Source organism: Tachyglossus aculeatus, chromosome X1 (genome assembly GCF_015852505.1).
Source record: "Tachyglossus aculeatus isolate mTacAcu1 chromosome X1, mTacAcu1.pri, whole genome shotgun sequence".
NCBI lineage: Eukaryota > Metazoa > Chordata > Mammalia > Monotremata > Tachyglossidae > Tachyglossus > Tachyglossus aculeatus.
Window position 1 is genome coordinate 136,039,124 of NC_052101.1, and position 16,280 is coordinate 136,055,403.

Consider the following 16,280-nt stretch of genomic DNA (forward strand, 5'->3'; position numbering starts at 1 on the left):
TGGTCCTAATCATCTCCCACCGGTTGAGGCATTCGGCAGGAGATGGGCCCAGGTGACATCCTGAGGGAGGAATCCCTTCTTCATCTTTTCTGTTTGCACAAGTGGGAGTGTCACCTACTTTTGTTAAAGTGACCAAAGATACCGTTGTTTAGGCCACTGTTTTCTTTCTTTAATGGTGTAAAAGGCTCTGATTGAGTGTAATCTCCGATGTATATGGGAGTCCTTGTGCCCTGAATAGTGATGTTCTTAGGGGGCTTTGGAGAATGAATTTAAAATGACAGCTCGACTATCATTCCCTCAATGGTATTTATTGAGCACCTACTGTGTGCAGAGCACTGTACTAAGTGCTTGGGAGAGTACAGTAGAAGCAAAAGACACAGACCTTGCCCCCCCAGGATGCTTGAAATCTAACAGATCTCAAGTACCGGGCCTCGGCTTTTTTTTTCTTTTTTCCCCGAAACGTCTTTTGATCATTCAGTTCAAGAACACTTGAAAGGTCATAGAGGCTCTCTAGGCCACAGTCGCAAATTATTTGTTGACTTGAAAACTGAACTACATCCAAACCATCTTAAAAAGATGGTGCTCTTGTCCAGTTGTAGAAAGAGGCATTGGGTGGAGCCTTTCACTTCTGATTCAGTAATGCATACTTTTGTCTTCTCTTGTGTTTTTTGTTTTGATTTTTTTTTGAATGCAGGTGCAGTATGTAGATCTTGGACATACTGAACTCATCCTTCCATGCCATCTCTATCCAGTTGGGTGCTATCCTGAAATTCCCCAGTTTTGCATACCATGTCGATTACATAACACCATTCCTGTGAGTAAATGCTGTTGAGTGAGGGACTGAAACACCACTTTTGAGAATGAAAATGATATTGTTTAATATTGCAGTAGGCCTATACAGAGTAATGCTGCTGCTGGCCTAACTTCTAGAAATGTTTGCTTGCTGGTGGCGTGCTACATATAGCATGTGCTGTTGGAAGTACCATGTAGATATATGGCTTTTGTGCAATTAGGGTTTCATCTTTCTCGAGGACCTGTCGGACTGAGGTAGAGGTATGAAGGAAGGGTTTTATTTAGTCTTGACCCATCGGTCTTTCCATGTGAGCTCTCCGTGGGCTGGGAATCCATCAACCAACTCTGTCGAATTGTACTCTCTCGAGTGCTCTGCGCACACTAAGTGCTCAGTAAGTACCATTGATCAATTGATGGATTTTGCCCGCTTCTGCAGAAGCTGCAAAAGGGGCTTTCTGAGATGTCACTGGGGCCGACGGTTCCCCCCGCCCCGATTCAGTACTCCTTCATCCCCCCTCCAACACCCCCCAACCACGATTCAATAATCCCAGTGTTAACGAAATGGTACTTGGTTATTTTGCTTAGTTCTGTTTCTCTGTAATGGAATTCCCCTATTCATTTGTTCACACCTAGTTCGTAAGTCTAGCTTGCAGCTGGGTTCCTTAAACGGCTCATTATTGTGATAGTATTAGGTAGGACTCAGTCTTCTAGAGCCCTAATCTCAGCCCAAAGTTTCTCTAGGTGTTCTGCTGAATGAAGAGACTGGTACCTTCATCAGAGCTGTCCTTGAATGAATGTATGTTGTTCTTTTCAGACCCTTGAGGTTCCCTGCTTGGTTTTCTCACTCTAAAGGAAAGAACTTCTGATTAAGAGCCCTGGTTGAGCCTGCCCCCCCGGATTCCCAGTCACCATTCCACGGGGGTCTCCCCGAGGCTTTTTGGGTTTGGAGCGACCAACCCAGACTCACGCATCCAGGGCTCGAATCCCCCTCTAGTCTGTAAGCTCTATTGTGTAAGCTCTGTTCCCTGTTGAGGGCAGGGAATGTGTCTGCTATACTGATGCATTGCACTCTCCCAAGTGCTTAGTACAGTGCTCTGCACAGTAAGCGCACAATAAATACGATTGACCGAATGGCCGACCGACTGATGGACTGACTCTCGGTGCTCGGTGCCCATGGGCCAAAAGCCCACGAGGGGAACTTGGGCCACAGTGGACCCAACCCCGGTCAAGGAGGTTTGGAGAGACTTGGGCCTCGCTCCCCTTCTTCTTCTTCCCTCCCTCTAAGGGAAAGCACCTCCCAACCCTGGTTATTCGCGTCGAGGAAAGCTTGGACCATGTACTGCACAAGGCCAGACCCGGCTAGAGCATTTTGCCAAGAGGCAGGAGGTGTGGTTGGAACCCCGCTGGCAGCTATAGCACTCCTGGGCCCACCCGACAGTTCAGATAGCCGCTTCTCTGGTCTTTCCCTTAGTTCTTCCCCTTCTTTCCAATCTCAGCCTCCCCCGAGCCCCACCCCCTTGTAGAGGCCTCAAAGGTTTGCACCCTGGAATCGTATCGCCAGTTGATTGAAGCCCTCATTGGGTTTCTACTACGCAGTTGTCAATAACAGTAAACGTCACGGTGCTTCCTTCTCTCCACGGTTTGTCTCTGGGCAGTGGAGAACCTACCCTCTTTACCTCCCTTAGGTTGGAGACTTCTGGCAGCCAGATGCGTTGCAAGTCCTTCGAGAGCTGCTACTACCTAGGAAGGAAGTGACGGCTCATACAATGGTCTGGTTTAAATTCTTTGTCGCGACCCTTGATTTTGGAATGCAGCCTAATGCTGTCTTTGTTTTGAAGCAGTGGCCAACGGCTCATCTAAAACTCTGTGGGTGGCTTGGGGGAGGGCCTGTGGGAGTATGTGGGGTGGAAAACAAAGGAGAATTTCCCATTTCTCTATTACGCCCAGCAGGTCATTGGTGCTCATCAAGCTCAATTCTCTCAGAGTTTGAAGGGTTAATTTAGGGGTGTGGGCTTACGTGGGGGCAGAGATGGTGGGAATGGCCAAGAGAGCATGTGTTGGCAGCTTTTTTTCCCCCAAGTCAGTCCCACAGGATTGAACGATGGGAGCGTTGAGCTTGTTTAATGCTTATCCCTCTTTCCACATTACCACTTGTGATTTTTTCCAGAAAGTTGTGGAAAGAGCCCAGTTGTGAGGCCTCTATGGAAGGTTTTTCTTGTGGGGGTGGCGGTGTGAGGGGTAAGCAGAAAGCCGGCTCCAACTCCGGGTGTCTGTCCCCACGGCTTTTCAGCTCTTTGGAACGAGCAGTTGCCATTCTCTAGGAGAGAAGAATGGCTCTGCCAAATGGGTACTTGAGGGATCTGACAACACACTCAAGAGGTAGAGTCTAGAGTATTGCAGCTCGAGGTGTGGTGCCACCAAAAGGGTGTGGGTGTCCTAGACATGCCAGTAGTGTTCACTCAAGCCAAACTGTCCAGAATGCTACCTTGGGAGCTGTGTGGTCCAGCTCAAATGCTCTGAAGTGCCGAATTTGGGGTTCACTCTTCCAATAACAATAATGGCATTTATTTATTAAGCGCTTACTATGTGCAAAGCACTGTTCTAAGTGCTGGGGAGGTTCCAAGGTAATCAGGGTGTCCCACGGGGGGCTCACAGTCTTAATCCCCATTTTCCAGATGAGGTAACTGAGGCACAGGGAAGTTAAGTGACTTGCCCAAAGTCACACAGCTGACAATTGGCGGAGCTGGGATTTGAACCCATGACCTCTGACTCCAAAGCCCAGGCTCTTCCCACTGAGCCACGCTGCTTCCGACCTATGCACCGATGCCAGATATCCCATGCAGTGGGCACTGTGGTTACAGCTTTCTGGATTGTTTATGAATAATTTTTCAGCAATGTGATGGAGTTATCATTGTGTTTGAGCTTTAATGTTGAATTCAACAGGAATATCCACAGCATCCAGGAGGAAAGTTATCCGTTCATCTCTTTTTGGGTGGGATATCACTGTCTGCTGTTATGGTACAACGTAAACACTGCACTTATGAAAACTGGGAGGATCTGATGAAGTTGGTGAGTGAGCTGGCTCATCGTAGCTGGCGCACGAGTTATGAAAATTTCCAGCTTAAACATGAGGAATACCATGCGCTTATTTCACGTTGTGGCGGTGAACCTGTCGGAGTCTCCTGATTTTGTGATTGATTGGTTTTTAGGTTTTAATAATGATAATGATGGTATCTGTGAAGCGCTTACTATGTGCCAAGCACTGTTCTAAGCACTGGAGTAGATACAAGGTCATCAGGTTGTCCCACTTGGGGCTCACAGACTTAATCCCCATTTTACAGATGAGGCACCTGAGGCCCAGAGAAGTGAAGTGACTTGCCCAAAGTCACACAGCTGAAAAGTGGCAGGGCTGGGATTAGAACTCACGACCTCGGACTCCCAAGCCTGTGCTCTTGCCACTAAGCCACGCAGTTTTCTGTTCGCGTACTTGTGTAGCAGTGAAAAAAAATTCCTAGAAAACGTTATCGCTTGATTTAGAAAATCAGAACTTTTCAGTTGTAAAATTCAGAGGACTTGTGGTCATGCCTTCCAGCTTTGGCTTTGGCAGTTTGAATGACAAAGGTTCTGAATTGGGGTGTACTGGGGCTTTTGTGTCAGACCCTGTTTTAGAAGCCAGGGAAGACTCCTGACCGGGATATTTTCAGTAACAGCGAAGTTGCCATTGTGGGGAATCTAGAGAGAGAAGGAGAGTGATCTTTTCCGGGTGCCGAATCCTCGCGGAGCTCAGCCGGACTCGGAGCTACTACCAGTAGTGTGTCGAGGGTGGGGGTTGGCGTACAATGCTGTATTTTTGGTTCCCCCTCATTCCGGAGATGCACAGCTTTGCTTTAGCTAAACGAAAACCAGGAGACAAGCGCATTGTCCTACAATGTGGGGCCATCATTTATTTTAGGAGGCGCAGAGACCTAGTGAAAGCGAAACGAAGGAAGATTGGAAGATCAACTTTGAGGTAAGTTGCCATGCCCCAAACCTGGGGCTGAGTCACTTCTTCTTTACATAATGCCCCATCCCTACATCTAGCCATCTGTCAACCAGTGGCATTTTTTGAGGGCTTACTGTTTGCAGAGCACTGGACTAAGTCCTTGGAATCATACATATGGAATCATACATATCTATTCTATTTATTTTACATATCTATTCTATTTATTTTATTTTGTTAGTACGTTTGGTTTTGTTCTCTGTCTCCCCCTTTTAGACTGTGAGCCCACTGTTGGGTAGGGACTGTATATGTTGCCAATTTGTACTTCCCAAGTGCTTAGTACAGTGCTCTGCACATAGTAAGCACTCAATAAATACGATTGTTGATGATGGAAGAGGATGCTACGACAGAGTTGGTAGACACCGTCCCTGCCCACAAGGAGCTTATGGTCTAGAGGGAGCGTAAGGGGTTGCTCGAGAGAGAAATGTTATTTTATTCTAGTCTCCACAGAACCGCCAAAGTGTTGCAGTAAGCGATCAGTCAACGGTATTTATTGAGCACTTACCGTGGGCACAGCACTGTACTAGGTGCTTGGGCGAGTACAATGCAATAGTACTATGTGCTTGGTGGAGAACGATACAATATAGTCATAAGGTTTACTTCCCCAGGCACTTCCATTTGGGTGCTCCTCCGAGGGCTTAACTGTCACTAAGCTACCCCTGCGAGCTAAATTCATTCATTCATTCGATCATATTTCTAGACTGTGAGCCGGCCTTCTAGACTGTGAGCCCGTCTTCTAGACTGTGAGCCCGTTGTTGGGTAGGGACCATCTCTAAATGTTGCCAACTTGTACTTCCCAAGCGCTTCGGACAGTGCTCTGCACACAGTAAGCGCTCAGTAGGTGCGATTGAATGAATGAATTATTTGCCATTTGTAATTGGTTGCCTGTGGTTTTCCCTCTGATTTGCCTATTCCCCAAGGCTTGCTTCCTTGCTTCAGGTGAAAGCAGGGGGAAAACCCACCTTGAAAAAAAATGCCGGGCACATGAGCGTCCCGCCGTCCTACCCTTGTCTTTCAAAAAAGCCGACTGGAACCTGGCAGAGCAGCTCGGGGAGTAAGTTTGTTGTGGGCAGGGAACGTATATACCAACTCTGTATTGGATTCTCCCAAGTACTTAGTACAGTGCTTTGCACACAGTAAGTGCTTAGTAAATATGATCGCTTGATTGAGGTGGGGAGTGGGGCTGGGGATGTGATTACCTGAGTGCTCAGGTAGCGTGGGAGTGCCAGTGTGGCAGGCGGAGAGACTAGAAATGAGTCGGGGAAGGCCTCCTGGGGGAGATCTGATCGCAGAAGGGCTTTGAAGATACAGCCAGGGCGATAGCGTGTGTTGGTTATGGAGAGGGATGGGAAGAGGGCGTTCCAGACAAGGGGGAGGGTGTGAGCAAGAGGTCAGCGACAGTCGTTCATTAAATCCTATTTATCGAACGCTTACTGTGTGCAGAGCACCGTATTAAGCCCTTGACAGAGTACCATATAACAATAAACAGACACCATTCCCTGCCCATAATGAGCTTACAGTTTGGGCATGGTAAGGGAACCTGGGCTATAGTGGGAGAAGAGAGAATGAGGAGGGAGAGCGCTGATGAGTGCCTTTAAAGCCAAGGCAATGGAAGAGTGACTCGAACAGCAGCTCTGTAGATTAACTTTCGTGTTCTGTTGTTCTAGGAATTTTTTCATCCTGAAACGAAGACCTCCGTTTTGCCACAGTACTCCGTCCTGTCTCTGCCTCCTCCGGGAGAGCTTTTTCCCATTCAAGTTAGGCACGTTACCTTACCTAATGAGGTATGAGATTTCCGTTATTTTCATTCATGATGCTGTTGCTCTCTACAGTGAGAGAAGTAGCGTGGTCTAGTGGAAAGAGTCCAGGGCTGGGTTCTCATCCCATCTGTGCCACTTGTCTACTGTGTGACCCCAGGTAAGTCACTCACCTTCTCTGTGCCTCAGTTCCTCATCTGGGAACTGAGGAGGAGAAATACTTGTCCTCCTTCCCCTTAGACTGTGAGCACTGTGTGGGAAAGGGACTGCATCTGATCCGATTGCCTTTTTTTTTATGGTATCTGTTAAGTGCTTTTGATGTGCCAGGCACTATACAAAGCACTGGGATAGATACAAGATAATCAGGTTGGACATAGTCTTTGTCCCACAGGAGGCTCAGTCTTAGTCCCCATTTTACGGATGAGGTAATAGAGGCACAGAGAAGTGAGCTGACTTGCCCAAGGTCACACAGCAGACGAGTGGCAGAGCCAGGATTAGAACCCAGGCCCTCTGAGTCCCAGGCCCTTGCTGTTTCCCCTAGGCTATGCTGCATTACATCTATCCCAGTTCTTAGAACAGTGCTTAGCACATAGTAAGCATTTAACCGATAACCCTCAGCGCTTAGTACAGTGCCTGGCACAGAGTAAGCGCTTAACAAATACCATAATGATTATTATAATTATTATTGTTATTAGTGTGCTGCATTGCACGTATTGGAAACCCGGGCACGTTTTGGGTTTCCAGTAACTGAAAGATATCCTAGTGATTTGACTGTTAATTTGTCTGCTCCACTCATTTTCATAGCAAAATTAACTTGTTGGTAGTAAAATGCACTGGATTCCCTCCCTGGAGAAAAGAGAATAATCTAGGTGACCGAAATCTCTGCCACTCTTGTGGTCACAGAGTCCCTGGGTGAGAGTTTGGCCAGCCCAAGAGTAGCAGAATCGAGCTGGCATTTTTAATCAATCAGTCAATCAATCAATCAATCAGTCGTATTTATTGAGCACTTACTGTGTGCAGAGCACTGTACTAAGCGCTTGGGAAGTACAAGTTTTAACAGGAAGTCCATAGAATTAGTGGGACTAGAGTATTTTTTTTTCTCCTATAGCTGCCGCAGTTCTGGCTCTGTCACTTTTAAATAGATGTGCCTGTGTGTGTCTGTTGGTTTTGGTTTTCCATCTGGGGGGGTGTCCCCTGACTCCGACACCTTAATTCTGGCATTGTCCCCTCTGTGACCTGCGAGGAGGGGCCGCCAGGCCCCCCTGACCTACGTAGAGCAGAATCTCATCAATGTGGCCTTTCTAAAGAGGACCCAGTTGTCCTAACCCTTATTCCTAAGCTTTCACCCTCGCTCACAGGTCCCGGTTATGGGTTTTGATCATCCCGCCCCCTTCCCCGACTTGCTTTCAAGAGGGCTGAGGGAGGCTGGAGACCGAGGCGGGGACCCCGGGACCCAACCATTCCTCGGGCAAAGCAGTCGCCTCAGCTTTTTAATGTACTGCCTCCACCCCATGGTCCAGCCAGGAGGAGTGCTAGGGACCCAATCTATCGATGGTGTGTATTGCGCGCTTACCATGTGCAGAGCACTGAACTGAGTGCTTGGGAGAATTCAGTGGACCACAGGTGGTAGACATGTTCCCTGCCCACAAGGAACTTCCAGTCTAGACCCAACCCACGCCTGCCTTTGACTTGGGAGCAGTGGCAGCTCCCAGGGCAGCAGCGTTCCCCAGCACCGGGGATGCTCGGCGTGGGCCGGACGGGGACTAGGAATTCAGGAGGAGATGGTGATTTTTTTTTTTCTTTTTAATGGTGTTTGTTAAGCACTTACTATGCGGGAGAAGCAGCATGCAGCATGGCCTAGCGGCAAGAGCACAGGATTGGGAGTCAGAGGATATGGGTTCTCATCCCGGCTCCGCCGCTTGTCTGCTGTGTGACCTTGGGCAAGTCACTTAACTTCTCTGTGCCTCAGTTATCTCGTCTGTCAAATGGGGATTAAAACTGGGAGTCCCATGTGGGACAGGGACTATGTCCAACCTGATTACCTTGTATTTACCCCAGTGCATAGAATAGTCCTTGGCACATAGTATGCGCTTAACAAATACCTTTATTATTATTATTATATGGTTGGCACTGTTCTAAGCATTGGGGTAGATACAAGCTAATCAGGTCGGATATGGCTCCCTGCCCCCACATGGGGCTCACTGTCTTCATCCCCATTTGACAGATGAGGTATCTGAGGCCCAGATATGTGAAGCGCTGCATCCAAGGCCACCCAGCAGACAAGCGGCAGAGCCAGGATTAGAAGCCAGGTCCCTCTGGCTCCCAGGCCCGGCCTCTAGCCGCTAGGCCACACCGCTTCTGGGCATTCTGTTGCTGCCATTTGGCGCCGTTGGGTCCTCGAGTCTTTTAGGTTAAAACGTTCCTTTTCTCGGCCCAGGTTTACATCCGCCTCAGGCAAGGAGCCGGTTCAAGCCTCGGGAGCAACGCAGATGAAAATGCAGTCGTGTGGGAGCGCCTGGATCAAGTGCTGCAGTGCTGGAAGGGTGATGTAACATCACTTCCTCTCCTGACCGACATGAAGACGGGTATTTTGACACTTTCTTTTCACTAGTTTGCCCTAAATCTGCGTTTCATTTCAGCTTTGGCCATGCTGTTTAGTCCCCTTGTCAGACGTGGCTGTGATAGAATCGTGCTGAGACAAAAGTCATCGTGAATACCTTTCCTATACTCACAATAATGACAATATTAATGATATTAACATTGATTAATATTAATAATTAACAATATTAATTGATAACACTATTAATAACACTATTAGAGGGCCGAGGGATCCTGGCCCTAGGACCGAGTCCTCTCAGAGTAGCCTGGGCCTCCAGCACAGCAGATACATCGGAATGGACCCTTCACAGGGGTGGGGAATGTGTCTGTTCTGTTGTACTCTCCCAAGCGCTGAGTTACAGTGCTCTGCACATAGTAAGCTCTCGATACATACCGTCGATCGATCGAAGTGGCCAGCGGGCAGGAGACCTGTGTCAGGGTTGCCAGTGGAGCACCGGTCCAGCTGTGGCACAGACCAACCTGGCCTCCGGCCCAAGGAACGGGGTGCTTCTCTTGGACCAAAGAAATCACCCCGGCGATGATGAGAACGAATGGCACCAGGCTGCAAACGAACGCTTGGGTCCCCAGTCAAGATTTACATCTGCACAGTGTGACAGGGACTTTGGGGTCCGGTTCCCTAAGCCTTCAGTCACAGAGAGCTACCCCTGTAGCATCGACTCTGATTATGGAGGATAACTCTTCATAGAGCTGTTCAAGGCCCTTGTGGGCAGGGACCGTAATAATAATAGGAATAATGATGATGATGGTATTTGGTAAGTGCTGACTATGTGCCAAGCACTGTTCTAAGTGCTGGGGGAGATACAAGGTAATCATGTTGTCACTCGTGGGGCTCACAGTCATAATTCCCATTTTACAGATGAGGCAACTGAGTCCAGTACAGTAGAGTTGGTAGACATGATTCCTGCCCTCAAGGAGATTACAGTCTAGTGGGGGAGACAGACAGGAAAATCAATTACAGATAGGGGAAGCGGCAGAGTGTGGGGATGTGTCCGTAAGTCTCGCAAGGCTGGGATGGGAAGAGTCGTAACATGCGGAAGGGTGATGGGCTGGGGTGGGGAGATAATCAAAGTGCTTAAGTGCATAGGTGACAGAAAAGGGAGGGCAAATAGTTGGGGAAATGAGGGGTTAGTCAGGGTAGGCCTCTTGAAGGAGATGGGATTATAGGATGGCTGTGAAGGTGGGGCGAAAGGGAGGATGTGGACAAGGGGTAGGTGGCGAGCTCAGGAAGGTAGGTATGGTGACAACCTTGGTGTCATCCTTGACGTCGATCTCTCACTCACTCCACATGTACAATCCGTCACCAAAACCTACCCGTCTCACCTTTGCAACATCACCAAGATCTGCCCTTTCCTCTCCATCCAAACCATCACCACGTTAGTACAATCCCTCATCGTTTCCCAACTGGATTACTACATCAGCATCCTCTCTGATCTCCCAACCTCCTGTCTCTCCCCCCTTCATTCTATACTTCACTCTGCTGCCCGGATTATCTTTCTGCAGAAATGTTCTGGGCACGTCACCACCCCCCTTCCTCAGAAATCTTCAGTGGTTGCCTATCAACCTCTGTATCAAACAAAAATTCCTCACTAGTGGGCTCAAAGCTCTACATCCCCTTGCCCCCTCCTACCTCACTTCCCTTCTCCCCTCCTACATCCCAGCCCGCACTCTCTGCTCCTCTGGTGCTAACTTTCTCGCTGTGACTGTGAGCCCGCTGTTGGGTAGGGACCATCTCTATATGTTGCCACTTGTACTTCCCAAGTGCTAAGTACAGTGCTCTGCACATAGTAAGCGCTCAATAAATACGATTGAATGAATGAATGAATACTTGCCTGTCCTGCCGTTGATCCCTGGCCCATGTCCTACCTCTGACCTGGAATGCCTTTCCTCCTCAAATCCACCAAACAATCACACTTCCCCCCTTCAGAGCCCTATTTAAGGCTCACCTCCTCCAAGAGGCCTTCCCAGACTAAGCCCCCGTTTTCCTCTGCTCCCCCTCCCCTCCCCATCATCCCAACTCGCTCCCTTTGCTCTACCCCCCTCCCCGCCCCACAGCACTTGTGTACATATGAATATAATTATAATTCTATTTATTTTATTAATGATGTGTATATGTCTATAATTCTATTTATAACGATGCTACTGATGCCTTTTTACTTGTTTTGATGCCCGTCTCCCCCCCTTCTAGACTGTGAACCCGTTGCGGTCAGGGATTGTCTCTGTTGCCAAATTGTACTTCCCAAGCGCTTAGTACAGTGCTCTGCACACAGTAAGCGCTCAACAAATACAATTGAATGAATGAATGAAGCAGGGAAGCTGATGGAGTACATTAATGAAAGCGGGCGATGGGAGAGAGGGGTACGAATTTAGGAATATGTCCGAGAAACGTGATAAAATAGATGTGAGCAGGCACAAGTAGGGCGGGGATCGCCTCTTTGCAGCCCTGCTATGCAGTCAGCTGCTCAATAGGTTGTCGATGAGGGAAGTACTGCTCACTGAGCTCCGTAGCTCTGCATTCATTGTCGTATTTACTGAGCGCTTACTGTGTGCAGAGCACTGTACTCAGCGCTTGGGAAGTACAAATCGGCAACATACAGAGACGGTCCCTACCCAACAATGGGCTCACAGTCTAGAAGGGGGGACAGACAACAAAACAAGCAGCAGTTCCAGAGCTGTCACCTGGGGTGTGCGGTATAAGTGACCCGTGGCAGAAACAGGTAGTCGCCCAGGGGGTGGATAAGCAGGTGCCTTCTGCGGGACCGGAGTGACGAGTTGTCTGTAGAAAATGGAGAGCTGCATTATAACTGGCCATTTCTCTTTCTCTCTCTCTCTCCCTCCCTCTCCCCTCATCCCTCCTTTTCAGGCATGCCTTGCCTGGCACAAACTCACGATGAATTGTGGAGCAGAGGAATAATCCTTTCCATTAACAAACAGGATCCTCTCTCGGTCTTGGTGCAGTTAGTTGACTCGGGGACATATCAGAAACTGCCACCGAGCAGGCAAGTATGGTAGTTGTCTTAGTGAAGTTTTAATTTTCCGGGAAGTAGTCACTTCTCGAATGCATGTCACTCATTCCTTGTCCCTTTCTAAAATGCTTTTCTAGTTTAATGGGACTTGAGTTGTTTAGGAGCTGAAAAATCCGTTTTAGTCATGGTGGAGCTATTTCATTTTGTGATAGGTATTTTTGGTGAGTCGTTGTGGTTTGTTGTCTCCCGACCTCCTGCAGGTTACGTCAGATACCCGATGACCTTATGCGGTACCCTGCACAGGCTGTCAAAGTTACTTTGGCTGGGTTTAGACCGCCAAAAGATGATTTAGAAAAAATACGAATTCCTTATTATCCCAACTGGAGCCTGGAAGCAATAAGGGCTATGGTGGATTGTCTTCGGGGCAAACAACTTCATGCTCTCACTTTGGTAAGTCTTTATGGTTTAATCTGGCTCCCACACGATGTAATATTTCAGAGTTGACATTTGTCGGTGTTCCGGTCAATGCTCTATGGGACTTTGACGTCCACTCAGCTCTCCGTAAAATTGTGGCTGTTTTAATGGGAACCCAATCTGGAAGAAATGCCTTTGTATCACTCACCGCGATTCTCTCCCCGCACCCCCTCTGCGGTCCACCCCCCTGCCCCGCCAAGCCCTGGCTGGGAGGAGAGAAATCACTTGACTCACCTGCCTGTTTGTTGAGGGCATTGCATCGTTTTTTCTCTCCTGGTGCTATTTGCACACCCCCAGCCCTTTCCCCCATAGTGTATGTTCACTCGTATTTATTGAGTGCGCACTGTGTGCAGAGCACAGTACTGTGTGCGTGCTTGGGAGAGTGCTGTATAACAATAAACAGACACATTCCCTGCTCACAGTGAGCTTACGGTCTAGGGGGAAACTACAGAGGGGACACTACAGTTTAGTGTAGTGTCCCACCCTCCCATTTTGATGTCCCGATTGATTGAAAATTGGTATTTTAGTGGTCTAAATTAGGAATTCATTTTGGATGTGACAGTTGACACCATTGAGTTTGCCTGGTTTTCTTAACCAGATAGAAATACTTCAAAATCTCCAAGTGATTGGGGCACCACAGAGTTGCCTAACTGCAACTTTTTACTTTGGGGGAGAGACAAAAAAAACTGAGCCACCACAACCAGAAAATCTAATAGGAGGAAAGGAAATGGGCTAGAATTGCAGCATATCATAACCAAGAAAAATCAGTCCCTAATCCATAGGCATGTTCCCTTCTGCTATGGGGAGCTGCGCTGGGAGCCAGGATTTACTGTAACAGCTCTGCCTGATCCCATATGTGTCAAAATGGCATCAGTCGGTTAAGGCAGAGGTCACAGCAGATGGAATTCACATTCCCCGCGGCAGGGTCTGCCACAGATAAACATCTCGGAATCGGGATGTCTTCCACTAACAGGAGTGATGTTCTCGGGGTGATCGATGCCTCGGGTCCTATCGCTCCCTGATCTCTCCAATGGTGCTCTAGCCTTAGATGCATCATGAAAGACTTCTCCTTTCTCTCCCCTCTCCTCCCTGGCTCATCCCCATCCTCCCTCCCCATTACTATGAGCTGTATATTTCCAGGCATCTAGTAGTACATTGCTCTGCACCCAGTAAGTGCTCAGTGAACACCGTCGAGGTTGTTCTTCACCATATCACTATTTATTACTAGCTTTAAAGCACACCTCCAGAGCGCTGTCTTCCATGAGCCTTCCTAGGTTAACTCTACTTACTTGTCTAAAAGACCGCAAACAACGGATTCTTGTCACTATTGGATATATAGAGAGAAGCATGGAGATAGATATTCTCTCTTTTTCTCCACATACATATGGACATATATATATTCATTTAATCATATTTATTGAGCGCATACTGTGTGCAGAGCAGTGTGCTGAGCTCTTGGGAAGTAGAAATCGGCAACATATAGAGACGGTCCCTACCCAACAACAGGCTCACAGTCTAGAAATATGTATATATATATATATATATATATATATATACATATTTCTAGACTAGAAATTCTAGAACATATATTTCTAGACTGTGTGTGTATATATATATGTACACACATATATATATTTATACATATATATGTGTGTATATATATATATATTTATACATATATATATACACACACCCTGAGGGCCTGCCCATTGCATATCTGTGTACTCTGCAGTGGGCATATATTTGAAGAGGCATGCAAGGTAACTCAGACTAAAATTCTGAAACTTGGATTTTGGTTTCTCACCCTTAGACTATGACACCAGAGCCAACAGTGCTTTTGCTTGAAGATGAACGATACCCAGTTTATAAGCCATTGATAGAAATGGGACTTGCAGATTTGGATGAATAATGTAAGTATGTTTCATGCACGTTCCATCTTTCAACCTTTCTCCATCTTTGGAGTTTCATATTTCTTCCTGCCTCCACGACATCTCTATTTGGATGTCCTGCCAACACCTCAAAGTAAACATGTCCAAAACAGAACTCCTCATCTTCCCACCCAGACCTGTCCTCCTCTTGACTTTTCCCATCACTGTAGAACCAACCACCATCTTCCCAGACGCACAACCCCATGACCGTGGCATTATTCTCATTCATTCATTCACTTAATTGTATTTATTGAGCGCTTACTGTGTGTAGAGCACTGTACTAAGCGCTTGGGAAGTACAAGTTGGCAACGTATAGAGACGGTCCCTACCCAACAGTGGGCTCACAGTCTAGAAGGGGGAGACAGACAACAAAACAAACCATGTGGACAGGTGTCAGGTCGTCAGAATAAATAAAAATAAAGCTGTATGCACATTATTAACAAAATAAATAGAATAGTCAGTATGTACAAGGAAAATAGAGTAATAAATCTGTACAAACATATATACTGGTGCTGTGGGGAGGGGAAGGAGGTAGGGCGGCGGGGATGGGGAGGAGGAGAGAAAATTCTCGACTCCTCTCTCTCATATTAACTTACATATTCAGTCTGTCACCAAATCCTGTCGGTTCTATCTTCACAATATTGCTAAAAGCCACCATTTCCTCTCCATCCAAACTGTTACTATGCTGATCCAAAGGCTTTATCCTCTCCTGCCTTGATTACCGCGAGCAGCCTCCTCGCTGACCTTTCTGCTTCCAGTGTTGCCTTACCAGCCAAACCACGTCCTGTTACCCCGATCATTTTTCTACAAAACCGTTCAGTCCGTGTTTCCCCCGTTCTCAAGAACCTCCAGCGGTCGGTTGCCCATCCACCTCCGCATCCAGCCGAAACTCCTTACCGTCGGCTTTAAAGCATTCAGTCACCTTTCCCCCTCCTATCTTACCTCTCTGATTTCCTACTACAACCCAGCATTCTGACTTTGCTCTTCTAACGAGATCTTGTGGATCCCAGTGCGGACTCCTAGCCCACGCCCTACAGCTCCCTCGCCGTACTCTCCCAGGTGCTTAGTACAGCGCTCCGCACACAGTAAAGCACTCAAATACAGTTGAATGAACGAATAACCTAGATTGAAGTCAGCCTCTGGTTTTTGTTTTTCAGGGGTTCTAATGAACACCATGGAATTTGGGGAGAAGAGCAGAAGAAAGATTCATAGAACAGATTTGTGTTTAGCTAAGTGTTGTGTAATATGTGTCATCTGAAGCAGACGTATGCTGAGTTTGAAACTCTTTTCAGATGCTGAAAAAAGGGTATTACAATAAAATTTGCTTTTGACTCTTCTGAAAGTTTCCCAATAGATTCCATCAATTATTTCCCTACTCCTCAGGCATTTGCCCTCTCTGTTCATGCCTCATCCCTGTGGCTCCAGACTTGCGTGAAAGGTTCCTGGCAGCAGCGGCAATGACAGCTTCTGGGTTGGGCCTTATGCTATCACGGCACCGTCCCTAGGAACATCCCCTTCCTGACTTGATGTCTTGGCAAAGCCGCGAAGTCTAATGGATAGAGCACGGGACCGGGAGTCAGGAGAACCAAGTTCTAACAAAAGCTCTGCACCTGGCCTGCTGTGTGACCTTGGGCAAGTCACTTAAACTCTCTGTACCTCCATTTTCTCATCTGTAAAGTAGGGATAAAATACCTGGCTTTTTTTTTTG

General features: G+C 47.5%; 1 protein-coding gene across 1 annotated transcript in view; it reads left to right on the forward strand.

Annotated features, from left to right (window-relative positions):
- LOC119919440 (RING finger protein 17-like) overlaps positions 1 to 15,873 on the forward strand; it is a 65,137-nt gene extending 49,264 nt beyond the window's left edge. The window contains exons 26-35 of the mRNA XM_038739847.1: positions 695 to 814; positions 2,478 to 2,561; positions 3,736 to 3,861; positions 4,745 to 4,801; positions 6,499 to 6,615; positions 9,026 to 9,173; positions 12,068 to 12,203; positions 12,431 to 12,620; positions 14,455 to 14,554; positions 15,730 to 15,873. Coding sequence (XP_038595775.1) covers positions 695 to 814; positions 2,478 to 2,561; positions 3,736 to 3,861; positions 4,745 to 4,801; positions 6,499 to 6,615; positions 9,026 to 9,173; positions 12,068 to 12,203; positions 12,431 to 12,620; positions 14,455 to 14,553 — 1,077 coding nt within the window. The 3' untranslated portion in view covers position 14,554; positions 15,730 to 15,873. The remainder of the gene's footprint in view (positions 1 to 694; positions 815 to 2,477; positions 2,562 to 3,735; positions 3,862 to 4,744; positions 4,802 to 6,498; positions 6,616 to 9,025; positions 9,174 to 12,067; positions 12,204 to 12,430; positions 12,621 to 14,454; positions 14,555 to 15,729) is intronic.
- Positions 15,874 to 16,280: the final 407 nt, after the last annotated feature.